The sequence below is a fragment of the Lithobates pipiens genome, unplaced genomic scaffold (assembly GCF_037356315.1).
Source record: "Lithobates pipiens isolate NorthernLeopardFrog02 unplaced genomic scaffold, aLitPip1_a1.2 Scaffold_27, whole genome shotgun sequence".
Classification (NCBI taxonomy): domain Eukaryota; kingdom Metazoa; phylum Chordata; class Amphibia; order Anura; family Ranidae; genus Lithobates; species Lithobates pipiens.
This window is the reverse complement of record NW_027507788.1, coordinates 23,780,822-23,796,015: the sequence shown is the minus strand read 5'-3', so window position 1 is coordinate 23,796,015 and position 15,194 is coordinate 23,780,822. Positions and strand designations below refer to the sequence as shown.

The 15,194-nt window shown below is 45.8% G+C and overlaps 1 protein-coding gene across 9 annotated transcripts in view; it reads left to right on the top strand.

Annotated features, from left to right (window-relative positions):
- Positions 1-15,194, top strand: part of CIC (capicua transcriptional repressor) — a 240,222-nt gene that overhangs the window by 65,577 nt on the left and 159,451 nt on the right. For all 9 annotated transcript variants that reach the window (XM_077456632.1, XM_077456631.1, XM_077456624.1 and 6 more), the window contains exon 2: positions 255-3,085. In XM_077456632.1, the coding sequence (XP_077312758.1) occupies positions 286-3,085 (2,800 nt within the window). In that variant the 5' untranslated portion in view covers positions 255-285. The remainder of the gene's footprint in view (positions 1-254; positions 3,086-15,194) is intronic.

The following is a 15,194-nucleotide window of genomic DNA, read 5'->3' as shown; positions in this document are numbered from 1 at the left end:
ATATATATATATATATATATATTTTATTATATATATTATTATTATTATTATTAATAAATATATATACGGTATATATATATATATATATATATATATATATATATATATATAATGACTGTGTTTTATTTATTTTTGATGGTAACATATTTCTACAATATCTTTACCTTCGTTAATTGGATGTGGCCTCTTAGTGATCATGCCTTTTTTTTTATTTTATTTTTTATTTTTATTTTTTTATCTCGCCTCTGAAACAGGTGCTGTCTTTCTAAGAGAGCAAGCCCGAAGATGAAACCAGTAAAGAAATCTACAGGCCCAGGGAACAGCAAAGTCTCAAGCTCCACCCGCAGTAAGAAACAGAAGAGAAAGGTGGAGGAAGGGAGGCAGGAGGAAGAAGAGCAGGAGGAGGAGGAGGCTGCAGAAGAAGAGACATCAGAAGAGACAGACGAAGGCTCAGGGCACCCCCTGGCGTATGTAGGGGCAAGGAGGATGCAGGTAAAAGTTGAACCTGCAACAGCAGAGATGGCAGCCACCCGAGTACAAGAACAAGACCTGTCAGGACGTAACCCACAGCAAATGACAGAGGCTGAAACACAAGAAGAGAAACCTCAGATAGGCATTGAAACTTCCAACAATGTCCAAGTGATGAGTAAAGTAGTATATGACACGCCCCGCTGGGAAATGAATTTGAGTAGGAAAACTGCCACCTTTAAGTCTAAAGCTCCCAAGAGAAAATGTGTGGAAGGCCAAGGCTCACAAGAGGATTCTTCTAGCAGCAGTGATGGCACCACTGCACCACAGGAACACATTTCAGACCAGTCTGTAGCCCCAGCCATTGAAACCGAGGATATCCCTTCTGTGCGGTCCTCCTCTACAGATACAGCGAGCGAGCATTCTGCAGACTTGGAAGAGGAGTCGGAGAAAACCCAAACCGAGCTAGAGCCACCAACCGTGTCCTGGCCTGAGTTTGACATTGGAGGTCATCTGCAGCCCCAGAGAGTACTGGCACGGAAGGAAGATGCCTTCTACCTTTGCCAGGTAAAACAAGTCCGTAGAAATCACGAAATTGGAGTGCAGTTTCCTGGGGCACAGACCATTACATTCCTGGATATTATGCAGGAACCGGTTGTACTGGACCAGATACCAGCACCAGGTGAAGTAGATGTGGGGTCAGCAGTGTGCGCTTGTGTGGGACCCGATAATACAATTTTCCGAGAGGGAACTGTGGTAGAAATAGTTCAGAATCCTTTGTCTTACAAGGTTTGCTTTCAACAGAGCCCAGGACGAAGGGAACGTGACTATGGCTGGGTCCCCCACAACAGCATTCGACTTGTCCGCTTCCCTTGGTGTAAAGAACCACTTCTGGTCGTTCCAAGAGCAGCAGAGGAAAAGCCCCAGCAGCCAATTAGTAGATTCCCAGCAGCCCATACTTCAGAGCAGCAGTCAGGTGGTACAGCTGAGATGCCAGCATCTCCACGTGGTTCAGAACCAAAACACCTTGAGGATGCTGAGGTCTCGACAATCAGTTTTAGCATGCCAGTGAGTGAAGAGAAATTGACATCTGTGCAACACTGTATTCTTTCACCTCCAAAATCACCCGCCTATGGAATGATAATGGGGCGATTGCCAGAGCAGCCGTCCCCATTACTTAGTCCAGATGCTGGAAGTCGGAGCAGCTGTAGCAGCGTGTCTTTGGATAAATGCAGCACTCCAGGGTCACGTTCTCGCACACCCCTGACAGCAGCCCAGCAGAAGTACAAAAAGGGAGATGTAGTTTGCACCCCTAATGGAATTCGTAAGAAATTTAATGGAAAGCAATGGAGAAGACTGTGTTCCCGCGATGGCTGCATGAAAGAATCTCAAAGAAGAGGCTACTGTTCCAGGCACTTATCCATGAGAACCAAGGAGATGGAGAGCATGTCTGAAGGTCGAGGTGGTCGAGAAGGGAGTGCTGAATTTGAGTGGGATGATACATCTCGGGACAGTGAAGTAAGCAGCATACGCACAGACTCCCGTCCACGTCTTGTGGCCCCCACAGACCTTTCTCGCTTTGACTTTGATGAGTGTGAAGCTGCCAACATGTTGGTGTCTTTGGGTAGCTCTCGTTCTGGAACCCCATCATTCTCCCCTGTTTCCAACCAGTCTCCTTTCTCCCCCACTCCTTCCCCCTCACCTTCTCCACTGTTTGGCTTTAGGCCAGCTAACTTCAGCCCCATTAATGCTTCCCCTGTCATTCAGCGTGCCGCACGCAGTAGACATGTGAGTGCAAGTACCCCCAAGGGACAAGCAGTGTTGACTCCTGAGATGCTGCACCACTCTCACCACCGAGAGAGACAGTCAGCAGGCATCATGCCATCATTCCAGACCAACCTTACTTTTACAGTGCCCATGAGCCCAAGCAAGAGAAAACCAGATTCACATCATGGCAGTGCCAACTCTACTGCCGACTTCCAGAAGAGTGATAGCTTGGACTCTGGGGTGGACTCTGTCTCTCATACCCCAACACCATCTACTCCTGCCGGATTCCGATCTGTGTCCCCTGCCACCATTTTCTCCCGATCCCAACAAGCTTCTCCATCCCTTCTCCTGTCCCCTCCAGCTGGCCTGACCTCAGACCCTAGCCCCTCGGTCCGTAGAGTTCCTGCTGTACAGAGAGACTCTCCTGTAATTGTGAGGAACCCAGATGTCCCCCTTCCATCAAAGTTTGTAGAAAAGCCCACAGACGGAGGATCCCGCAGTATTAGTACAACAGGAGCTGGAGCGGGCAGCCCACGGCGCATGGTTAAAGGTTGTTCCAAGGAACATCCTTCCAAAACACAACTGCAAATACCGGTACCCATCAATGCCACCCAGATACAGAATGTGGCACGATCTTTACCTTCTGGGCCAACAAGCACTGGAGAATCCACTATCTGCACATCTTCAGGTCCTACAGATCACCCTTCAGCCGTGTTCAGCATGTCGTCACCATTCCAGCCTGTGGCGTTCCATCCATCCCCTGCGGCCTTGCTTCCGGTGATTGTGCCCAGTGACTACAGCAGCCATCCTGCACCTAAAAAGGAGATCATCATGGGACGGCCTGGCACAGGTAAGGAAAGATTTTATTATTTGTGGGTACATTATATGAAGGAGTTTGGGATGGATTTTGTGATTCAAGGTAAGGTTGTGCTGCAGTAGTACCATTTATCAATCTATCTGAAAGAACTGACTGTATTACCATAAGGTAACTCTCATTTCACCAACTGATGTTTTCTTGGTAGAAGCTTGAATCTTACTGGCTTTGGGGCTAAATATATGGTTTTATTTCAATCACTTTTTTTTATAAATGAGCACAGACAGTTCTTATTTCAAGACTTTCAGAAACATGTGAAAAATAGCAGGACCTGGCAGCCAATCTGGAATTTGCTTCCAAAATAATTAGTTAAAATCTGACCCATTAGTTGCTGTAGGTTTCTGCAAACCCCAGCTTGATGAGCCATGTTATTACACCATGTTATTACACCATGGGGTGGGTTTACTAAAGGCAGACTGTGTACTTTGCAAGTGCAGTTACACTAATTTCCCCCAGAGCTTAGCTAAAGCTTACATAAAACTATAGGGAAAAACGTTTTTTTGGATAGAGTAAGGGAGGGTTATAACCCATGTAAGGTTTATTTTCCATCTTTGTCCCATTGGGGAGATTTCCCTTCACTTCCTGTCCCATAGCCAAAGCAGGAAGTGAAAAGAAATCCCTGCAAATCGTTGTTCTGTGTCGACGGCATATGACATTGCCCCAGTCTCATCGTGCCTGCGGGGGCGTGCTGCCATCGCGGGCATGCTGTGTCACTGGAACACAGGGCGACCCCAATCTGGGTAAAGAGCCAATGATGCTGCTTTTTACCCATGTGATCAGCTATGTCCAATCACAGCTGATCACACGTAAACAAGGAAATGCCGTTTATTGGCTCTCCGTGCCTCAAACTGACAGAGTGTGAGGAGAGGAGAGCCCATCAGTGGCATCTCCTTACAGGAGAGACCTGTACAGATAATCGGGGCACTGATCATCAGTGCAGCACCAACAGTGGCCATCAGTGAGGCCAATTTGTACCCATCAGTGAGGCCCATCAGTGCCTAACTGATGCAAGTCAATGCTGCCTTTCAGTGCCTGCTCATCAGGGCCACTTATCCGTGCCACCTATCATTGCTCATAAGTACTTCCTATCAGTGATCCATATTGGTGCCACCTCATCAGTGTAGCCTCATCGGCGCACATCAGTGAAGGAGAAAAAATACTTATTTACAAGATTTTCTGACAGAAACTAGCAAACTTTTCTCTTGTGTGAAAATTTTTAATTTGGGTACAGTGTTATATGACCGTGTTATTGTCATTCAAACTGTGACCACACTGAAAATTGGCCTGGGCAGGAAGGGGGTAAAAGTGCTCAGTATTGAAGTGGCTAGTGTGGTGAAGTTTCACTTTGCAAGTGCACAATGAAGGAAAAAGTCTGCAATTCGCTGCATCTCTTCAACCTTTATTTCATCATCTAATAAAAACATCACAAACCGTGTGGGGTGCAGTGAAAGTTAATGCGTTTCGCTCTGTAGTTGACTTTGACTGCACCTCACACCGTTTGTGATGGTTTTTTATAAGAAGATGAAATAAACTTTGAAGAGATGCCGTGAATTTCAGACTTTTTCCTTCATTGTGCACTTCTAGACGAGAACCTTTACCCTTTTATGCAGTGGATGGATTGCTGATTGCTCACCTGTAGCCGCTTTTCTTGTGAAGTTTTACTTTGTAAAGGAGATCCAATCGGGTGCAAGGAAAAAACAAACAAAAAAAACACAATTTTCGCTTGCATACAATTTGGATGATGGAAATCAACATATTCTCTAACGCTTTGGGAAAATTTGTGCAACTGCACTTGTAGAGTATACAGTCTATTAGTAAATCCTATAGTAAATCCATCCTTTTATGTCTAATAATAAATGGACAACCCTCCAATTATTGAGCTCAGATGTTTCCAATGACGAGTACTGTTATGCTACAGCTTAGAAAATCATTTTTCTTTTCCAATCATTTCAGTTATAAACTGTATCATACATATAAATATTTATGAACATTATTTATATATATATATATATATATATATATATATATATATATATATATATAAAGTATGTATAAAACCATACAACACAGTATAGAAAAGTACCAATACATAATGACATTGGTGACATACACCAGTGGTCACTAAGGAACCGGTATAGCTTATGCCGCGTGCACACGACCGGACTTTTTGACAGCAAAGGTCTGACGGAACGAGTCCGCCAGACAATTCGATCGTGTGTGGGCTCCATCGGACTTTTGCTTGCCAAAAATCCGGCGAACTTTAAAAATAGAACATGTTTTACATTTTTCCACCGGAACTCCGCCGGACCAAGAAATCCGTTTGTGTGTATGCTAGTCCAACGGACAAAAAACGACGCTAGGGTAGCTATTGGCTACTGGCTATGAACTTCCTTATTCTAGTCCGGTCGTACGTCATCACGGTCGAATCCGTCAGACTTTGGTGTGATTGTGTGTGGCCAAGTCCGTTCATTCGGAAAGTCCGTCTGAACTCCACCGAAAGTCCGTCGGAAAGACCGTCGGACCTAAGTCCGGACGTGTGTACGCGGCATTAGAAAAACATTTTAGACCAGCCTTTCTCAATCTTTTCAACACAGAGGAACCCTTGAAATAGTTCTCCAGTCTTGGGGAACCCCTTCTAAAAATTTGAAATCTACAACTCATGATATATTAGTGTGATGGTCAGTGGGAAGAATGGTCCTTACACTTGTGGTCATTGGGAAGAATTACCTCCTTACAGATAGCTAAAAAGATTAATGGTGTCATTGGGAACTTTATCCGAGAGGCAGAAATGGCCCAATGCTGAAGGAACCCCTAGCAACCTCTGGAGGAACCCTGGTTGAGAATCACTGTTTTAGACAATTGGGATGCATTCAACATTGGGGCCTCAGCCCTACTGGACACCTTTGGGATAAATTGGAACGCCTGCTGAAAGTTCTTCTCATGCATTAGTACCTGAACTCACAAATGTTCTTTTTGGCTAATTGGGTACAAATTTCCACAGACACACTTTAAAACTTTGTGGAAAGCCTTCCCAGAAGAGTGGAGGTTGGTATAGGGTTGGACAACTCCGCATTAATGCCTGTGGTTTTGGTACGGAACGGCCAATCTCAACCAGTGTTCTGTGGAACCCTAGGGTTCCTTTAGAGTTTGCTAATGCCGCGTACACACGAGCGGATTGTATGGCGTACTTAGTCAGTCGAAACACATTTCAGCGGACAATCCGCTCGTGTGTGGGCTTCAGCGGACTTTTTCAGCGTGCAGTCCGGAGTACTAAGAATTTAGTTTTTTTCGAAATTCTGTCCGTCGTACTTTGGTTTCAGCGGACAATACGGTCGTCAGTATGCTAGTCGGACGGACTAAGAATGGCGCATGCCCAGAAAGGATTTACAGGGCTTTGCTGTGTCTTGGACTTCCTATTTCTAGTCCCGTCGTACGTGCTGTACACGTCATCGTGCAAGCTTTCGTCGGACTGTTTGTGTATCCGTGTGTGGTCAAGTCCGTTCAGTGGAAAGTACGACGGACTGTCCGTCGGATTGTATGACGGACTAAGTACGCCATACCATCCGCTCGTGTGTACGCGGCATAAGAGTTCCATGAGATTTGGCTTATTTTAATCTCCCATTTGATGGTGCCTGCATTTTTCTGGAGCCGACACCACTTGAAAGAAGCAACAGCATGACATCAAAGATCTTTTAGCTGGCATTCTGACCGCCATTGTAAGAAGGGCATTCTTCCCATAGACCAGCAATGCAAGTTACGTTTTTCCCACTGACTCCCAATAAATACTTTTTAAGAATGGTTCATTTAGACCAGGAAACTATTTCAAGGGTTACTCTCGGGTAAAGAAGTTTTAGAATGGGATATCCAACAAGCTCATGAAGATGTGATGGTCGGGGATGTCCTCAAACATTTGGTCATATGTGGCACTCGCTGTTTTGTTATGAGATTAAATTTGCTCAGCCGATCTTCCTCCAAGTAGAAGGTTTGTGTGTTCCGTAACCATGAATCGGTAGCAAAACTTACTGAAGGCTTAGCTTTTTGACCTGTACCACACCTTTGTTATGACTCTGTTTGTGTTGGAATGACTGTTAAGGAAAGTGCGTCATGATTTTAGTGGTGTCTAGTGGATGTGAACTGGTTTTCATCCTTTCAAGCTGCAAAAAAAATTTCAATCTTCACCGAAAAGTACACTTTGACACAGTGGCTTCCTTGGAGATTTTCGCTGTATTATCTCTTTCACGATTTACGTGTTTGCAGTGTTCTTCTAGTTTTACAATTCTGAGAGATTGGTTCTTGGAGAAGAACTGAAGAGTTTCATAGCCGCTTGATATTTTCTCCAATAGACTTGACTCTCCAACAAAAAGTGATTTGCTGTAAAGGAGGAAAAGGAAGGAGAAATAGTCACTGGCCGTGTTCTTTTTCCAGTTATAAAGTGTTTAGAGGGTAATTTTGGATGAAAAATACTCCGCCAATACTAGCCAATCTCCAAGCTCTTGTCATTTTAAAGAACTGTGGTTGGAATAAATGAAAAATTGTAACACGGCTTTAAAGTGACTCTGGTTAAAAAAAAAAAGTCTCTTCTATTGCTCTCAGTCTCCTCTCCTCAATGGAGTGCTGGGCTGTGGAGGGGCAGGGACAGTCGGCTCAGCCTTTCAGCGGCTCGCTGAGAGGCTGAGCTGGGTGCTGGTCCAGGCATGTGGGCAGATCCCGAGCATATGGTCACGATCTCGCCCCAAACCTGTACTGGCTCTGAGACATCAGCCAACAGCGTGTTTCAGCCCGCTGTCTGCTGAAAATGAGTATCAGCAAAGAGGTACTCACCGAGGCCAAGATGCAGAGAGTGGTGGCTGTTGCGACTCAGCGCACACCACCCCTGGAGGTGATACAGGGAGTGGGTTGCACCAAGAGGCACAAGCCTCCAGCGGGATACCTGACTTGTGTGACTGTCTGGAAGAGGGCTCGTGCAGGATGGACCGGACCAGAAGGTAAGTAGTAAGCAAGTCTATAAAAGTGCAGAAACAGGCCGAGGCTCAAACACAAGTAATCAGTCCAGGAGCCAGCAAGGCTGAGTGGAGAGGATAATCCAGAGGTAGGCCGTGGGTGGAACACAGGTATCAGTCTGGGAGCCAACAAGGCTAAGTCCAGCAGACAGAGGTTAATCCAGAGGAAGGCCGAGGGTCAAACACGGGTATTAGTCCGGGAGCCAGCAAGGCTAAGTGCAGCAGACAGAGGTTAATCCAGAGGAAGGCCGAGGGTCAAACACAGGTATCAGTCCGGGAGCCAGCAAGGCTAAGAGCAGGAAGTCCGTTAAACAAGCCAGGGGTCAGGTCAGGAGAGAATCAGTGTAGTCTTCAGGCAATCCGGGTCACAACAGGAAGTGGTAAACAGGAACAGGAAGCAGAGGAAGACAGGTGACCTGAGACAAACCAGCAACTTGTCTGTCTGCTAAGGCTCCTTTTATAGGCTGGTCAGGGAATTCACGTTATGCGCATGCTTGTGCGCACTCGCGCCGCTCAGTGGGGCCGCAAATGTGCGTGCACCAAAGCACCAATCCATTGCGAATTTGTGCGCAGGGAGATGGTGAGCTTGATCCAAATTACTTCCCTGATAATGAGTCACAGGAGTGCAGAACGAAGTCACAGGAGAAGATTAGCCAACCCAGCTTTAGCTAAATTAAAAAAATAATTTAATTTAATTTAAGTGCCTGCATCCTCCTGGTTTTAGCCCTAATGAAGGGGGAGTGCTGACCCCTCAAAACTCGTTGGCTCTTACAAAAAGAAATCTTTTAAAAAGTCTATACAAGCTGATGTGGTGCTCCCATCCTTTCAGAACGTCAACAAACTTCTTTGGGGGTCCATCAAGACCCCACAGTTGCCGGGGAGCACCCTCAAGGGCCACAAATCACCCACCCATTGTGCTAAAACTCATCCACATAACGTTTTGCGCTTCTACATCACAAAGATTGTAATATTCATGGCAGGCGTTGACGGTAGTTTTGAGGCTTCAGCAATGCTAAATAAATGCAGCATAAACACATGAAGGTTGATTTACTGAAACTGGAGAGTGTAAAATATGGTGCAACTCAGCATAGAAACCAATAGGGTTGCACCGATACTGGTATCGGTGCAGATACCGAGTATTTGCACAAGTATCGGTGCAAATTCACCGATAACTGAAATCGATACTTTCAAGCTCGGTTCTTTAAGCTGTCAGTGGGTATCCCCTATTAAAGAAGTCCGGTAATTGGAACTTTCAAAAAAAAAGCAGCCGGAAATGTTTATTAACAACATTGCTCAGCCACTGAAACACTAAAATAAAAAGAAACATTGTTTCTTTTTAAGTCTTTCTGTTTCTTCATCTGCAGCTCAAAGGGATGAACAAATGTTCCTCTGTTTAACCCCTTATAAACCCTCAATGTACTCTAATCAGCCTTAATAAACTCCCTATTCTCCTCCATTTAATTATTTTGCTGCTTTTTTTTTTTTTTTGGTCACATCTATTTTATTAATGAGAAGCCATTAAAACTTTTTCTTGTTTGCTTTGTTACTGAAAATTTTTACACACACACACACACACACATATATACAGTGTGTATGTATGTATGTGTGTATGTGTATATATATATATATATATATATATATATATATATATATATATATATATATATATATATATATATATATATATATATATATATATATATATATATATATATAATTAACATATATTCATACATTTCGCATTAAAAAAGGCCAAAATTAAAAAATAAAACCTATTTATGTCAATTGTAAATAACTTTTCAATGTGTTGTACCATTGCTGACCGATGAAGTGAAAACAAAACAGTTGCGATAGCTATCTGTAATTGGTATCAGCGAGTACTAAAAAAAAGTATCGGTACTCATACTCATTGTAAAAAAAATGGTATCGGTGCATCCCTAGAAACCAATCGGCTTCCAGTTTTTTTTCTGTCAAAGCTTAAAGCGGAGGTCCACCCTAAAGTGGACCTCCGCTCATCGGAACCCTCCCCCCCCCTCCGGCGCCACAATTGGCACCTTTCAGGGGGGAGGGGGGTGCAGATACCTGTACAGTACAGGTATTCTGCACCCACTTCCGGGATAGCTCTCTGCGGAAAGGGGCGTAGATTACGCCCCTTTCCGCAAGTGCCCGCCCCTTTCTGCAAGTGCCCCGCTGCCTGCTGGGAAACACACAGATCCCAGAGGCAGCGGGGACCGTCCTTATTGCGCAGCGCGATTCGCGCATGCGCAGTAGGGAACTGGGAAATGAAGCCGAAAGGCTCCATTTCCTGATTCCCATACCCAAGATGGCGGCGGCAGCACCCGACAGACGATCTAGAGATCGGCTTCGGGTGCCGACATCGCGGGCGCGCTGGACAGGTAAGTGTCACTATTTTAAAAGTCAGCAGCTGCAGTATTTGTAGCTGCTGGCTTTAAAAAAAAAAAAAAAAAACGCGGAGTCCCGGCGGACTCCCGCTTTAATTGAACAAGCTGAAGTTAGAAGCTGATTGGCTACCATGCACAGCTGCACCAGATTTTGCACTCTCCAGTTTTAGTAAATCAACCCCATTGAATTGATACACGTGTGAATAAACCCTAGGAAACTATTTCATTAACAAAAAGATTCCAGGGCCATTAAAAAGAAGCACCAAAAAAAAAAAAATGAAGTCAGCAGTTACAAATACTTTAGCTGCTGACTTTTAATATAAGGACACTTACCTGTCCATGGATCCAGAGTGCTGTCCTCAACCAAGCAGATTCTTCAGTTGGCTTCGGGTGCAGGTAGGAAAACCAGCTGTAAAGCCTTCCAGCTTTACTGGCACTCTATGCCCTACCCCCCCCCCCCCCATCCCCCCAAAAAAAAAATGTAAAGGAGGAAAAGGGAGAGGAGGACCCTATAATAAGGCTTACCTGTAGGTAAAAGGAATATCTCCTAAATGTGCACAGTTTAGGAGATATCCATCCTGCGTGTAGCCAGCAATGTACTTTGCCAGAACTTCAGAACTTTGTGCTGGAACCGAGGGCTCCCGCGTGCATGCGCAGGAGTGATGTCATTGTGGCTCTGACCAATCACACAGCCGGAGTGTGCGAACCTGGATGTCAGCCCTCTCGCTGGTGACTGCGCACCGTGGGAGGGCTTTGTTCTAAGGTAAGTATTCCATAATGTGCTAGTATGTGACGCATACTAGCACATTATACAACTGTCTTGGCCCTTGTACACACGGTCGGACATTTCGATGGAAAATGGCCGATCGGACCGCGTTGTCGGATAATCCGACCGTGTGTGGGGGCTCCTTCTGACTTTTTCCGTCGGAATGTCCGACCAACATAGTTTGAGAGCTGGATATAAAATTTTCCAACAACATGATCCGATCGTTTGTAGAGAATTCAGATCGGACAAAGTGCCACGCATGCTCAGATCAAATTACGAGACCAAAGCTATTGGCTACTAGCCTGAACGTAGTGCCGTCGTAAAGAACGAACGTCATCACGTTCTGAACGACAACTTTGTCCGACCGTGTGTATGCAACACCAGTTTCGGACAAAATCCGTCGGAAAAAATGAGACAGATTTTGTTGTCGGAATTTCCGACCGTGTGTATAAGGGCTTACAGGTGTTTTTTTTGTTTTTGTTTTGTTTTTTCTTACCAGTCGCGGTTTACAACCGCTTTAAAAATAAGTGCCTATACCAGTGATGGCAAACCTTGGCACTCCAGATGTTTTGGAACTACATTTCCCATGATGCTCATGCACTCTTCATTGCAGTTGAGCATCATGGGATATGTAGTTCCAAAACATCTGGGGTGCCAAGGTTCGCCATCACTGGCCTATACTGTTTAGAATCCCAGTAATACACTGTCTCACCCTGCTCTGCACATGCTCAGTTGCTCTCCATTTTTAGGCACTGCTGAATTTGTAGAGGCCGATCTGCTGACAGCTTTGATGTGACTCTAAAGTTAGCATTATTATCTTATTTTGCCTCTTCTTTTCCAGAAATTTTTTACAAAAGATGATTTTGTACTTGATTTTCATAGGTTGACAACCCTGTACAGGTACTCCACCCTGTACAACCTTTTAAGACACAGCGGAATCCTCCTTTAACTCCTTTAACCCTCCCTACCCGATTATCCATTTTTTGGATTTTTAATTTTTTTTCCTCCTGTGCCATCTGCGCCACACAGGCTCCCGGGTTTCCTGGCTGCCTCCTGTGAGATTTTCTTTTTCAGTCTTCCGCTCCCGACCCCGAGCTGTGAAAATGACTGACTGAAAGTGCGAAGACAAATCTATCGGTTCTTCTGGGTGTCTGTACAGGTGACATGCCAAGGAGATTGTGCTCATTAGATTTATTCCTGTCTTCACACCGCTAAGAGTTGCGGACGGTGTTTGCGCATCCATAGTAGCGGAAGAGAAATTAAACGGGAACTTCACCCAAACGTATTATGAAGTCTTGGTGACAACTGCTTCCGGCGCTTCTTGTACAGGAGTCACAGAAACGGCAAGTGACGACGAATCTCCCTATTGGGACAAATTTTAACTTTTCCCCAGTTAAAAACTAAAAAAAAAAAAGTATATTTTTTTGGGGTTTTGCTATTAAGCTGAAGTTTAACCTCTTGCCAAAGGGCTTATGCCACGTACACACACGATCGAATTGTCCGGCAGACTTAGTCCGGTAAACAATCCGCCGGACTTTCTAAAGCCGCGTACACACGGGCGGATTGTATGGCCTACTTAGTCCGTCATACAATCCGACAGACAGTCCGTCATACTTTCGAATGAACGGACTTGACCACACACGGATGCACAAACAGTCCGTCGAAAGCTTGCGCGATGACGTGTACAGCACGTACGACGGGACTAGAAATAGGACGTCCAATACACAGCAATGCAACCTTCCGCCGTGTAAATCCTTTCTGAGCATGCGCCATTCTTAGTCCGTCGAACTAGCCTACTCACGAGCGGATTGTCCGCTGAAACCAAAGTATGACGGACAGAATTACGGAAATTCCGAAATACTTAGTACGCCAGACTGCACGCTGAAAAAGTCCGCTGAAGCCCACACACGAGCGGACTGTCCGCTGAAATGTGTTTCGGCGGACTAAGTAGGCCATACAATCTGCCCGTGTGTACGCGGTATAACGAACGGACTTGGCCACACACGGACACTCCGAAAGTCCGGCAATTTCTAACGCGATGACGTACAGCACTTACGACGGGACTAGAAAAAGGAACTTCAATAGCCAGTAGCCAATAGCTTCCTTTTCGTACTTGCTTCTGAGCATGCGTCATTCTTAGTCCGCCGGACTAGCACACTGACAAATGGATTGTCCGCTGAAAGCCAAGTCTGGCGGACAAATTTTGAGTCAAAACTACTTTCTAAGTCCGCCAGACTTTGCGATGAAAAAGTCGGCTGGAGCCCACACACGATCGAATTGTCCGTCGTAATGCGGTCCTGTGTACGCGGCATTACAGTAAATGTACTGCAAGGGGCGGCACAGCCAGGCACGGCGACCTACCCGTACTTTGCAGTATACTTCCTGGTTTGGAGGCGCACATGCATGCTCTCCTTGCTGGCACGTGACGTGATTTGACACAGCACGAGTTTGTCAGCAGATTTCAGCCAATGATTTTGCCTGAAACCTGCTGATCGCTGTGGCCAATCACACCACCAGGTCCGCACAGTGAGCGGAGACGGACCTGTCATCCGCCTTCTCATCAGGGATCAGTGGATCGATCCCCACTGAGCAAAGCGGAGTCCGTTCATGGCTAAGCCCGTGTGAAAGGGGCCTTACTAGTATGGTGTCTGTATGAATCGGTATCTTAATCGCGATCAGAATTATATTAGTGTCCCCAAAAACCTAGTTTGGTTTTTACTAAAGACATGTAGCAGAATACATTTTGGCCTAGATTTATGAAGAAATTTATTTTATATAATATAAAATAAAAAAACAAAATACCACCAAAAGGGTTCATTTGAGTACAGTGTTGCATGACCATGCAATTGTCAGTTAAAGTAACGCAGTGCCGAATAGCAAAAAATGCTCTAGTCATGACGGGGGTAAACCCTTCCAAAGGTCAAGTGGTTAATTTTATATGGGGGGGATGTGATGGGAGAGGAGGCGGTTGTGATGTGATAAAAGGGGGAAGTTGTGAGAGGGGGAAGCTATGATAGGGGGGAGCTGTGATATGGGGTGGGGGCTGAGATTTGAGAGGGGAAGCTGTAATATGGGGGGGTTTGATGTGAGGGGGGCTGTGGTCTGAAAGAAGGGTATTGTGATATGAAGGGTCTGATGTGAGGGGGAAGGCTGTGATGTTTGGGGGTGGGGGGGGGGGGGAAGGTGGGGTGGGAGGTTGGGATTGTGTTGTAAGGGGGGTCTGAGATTGCAAAAGGGGGCTGTGATGTGGGGGGGGGTCTGTGATGTAAAAGAGGGGATGAAGGACACAGATGTAAAGGGGGCTGTGATGTAAGGGGGGTGGGGCTCTGAGGTGAAAGGGCCATTTTGATGTAGGGGGTGGGCTGTGATGTATGTGGGGCTGTTATGTTGGGGGGGGGCTCTGGGGGGAAAGGGGGATTTTGGTGTAAGGAGGGGGCTATCAGAGGGGGGGTGGGGGTCTGTGATGTAAAAGGGGATGGCGGACACTGATGTAAAGGGGGCTGTGATGTGAGGGGGGTGGGGCTCTGAGGGGAAAGGGCTGTTTTAATCTAAGGAGTGGGCTGTTATGTGAGTAAGGGGGGGGGGGGCTATGATGTATGTGGGGCTGTTATGTTGGGGAGGGGGCTCTGGGGGGGAAAGGGGGGTTTTGATGTAAGGAGGGGGCTGTTATGTGAGGAAGGGGGGGCTATGATGTATGTGGGGCTGTTATGTTGGGGAGGGGGCTCTGGGGGGAAAGGGGGGTTTTGATGTAAGGAGGGGGGCTGTTATGTGAGGAAGGGGGGTCTGTGATGTAAAAGAGGGGACAGAGGACACTGATGTAAAGGGGACTGTGATGTAAAGGACCTGAGTCCTAGAACAAAAATGAGATTCGGACCTTTGCAGAAAGAAAATGTTACCGACCGGACCTCTGTGAAATT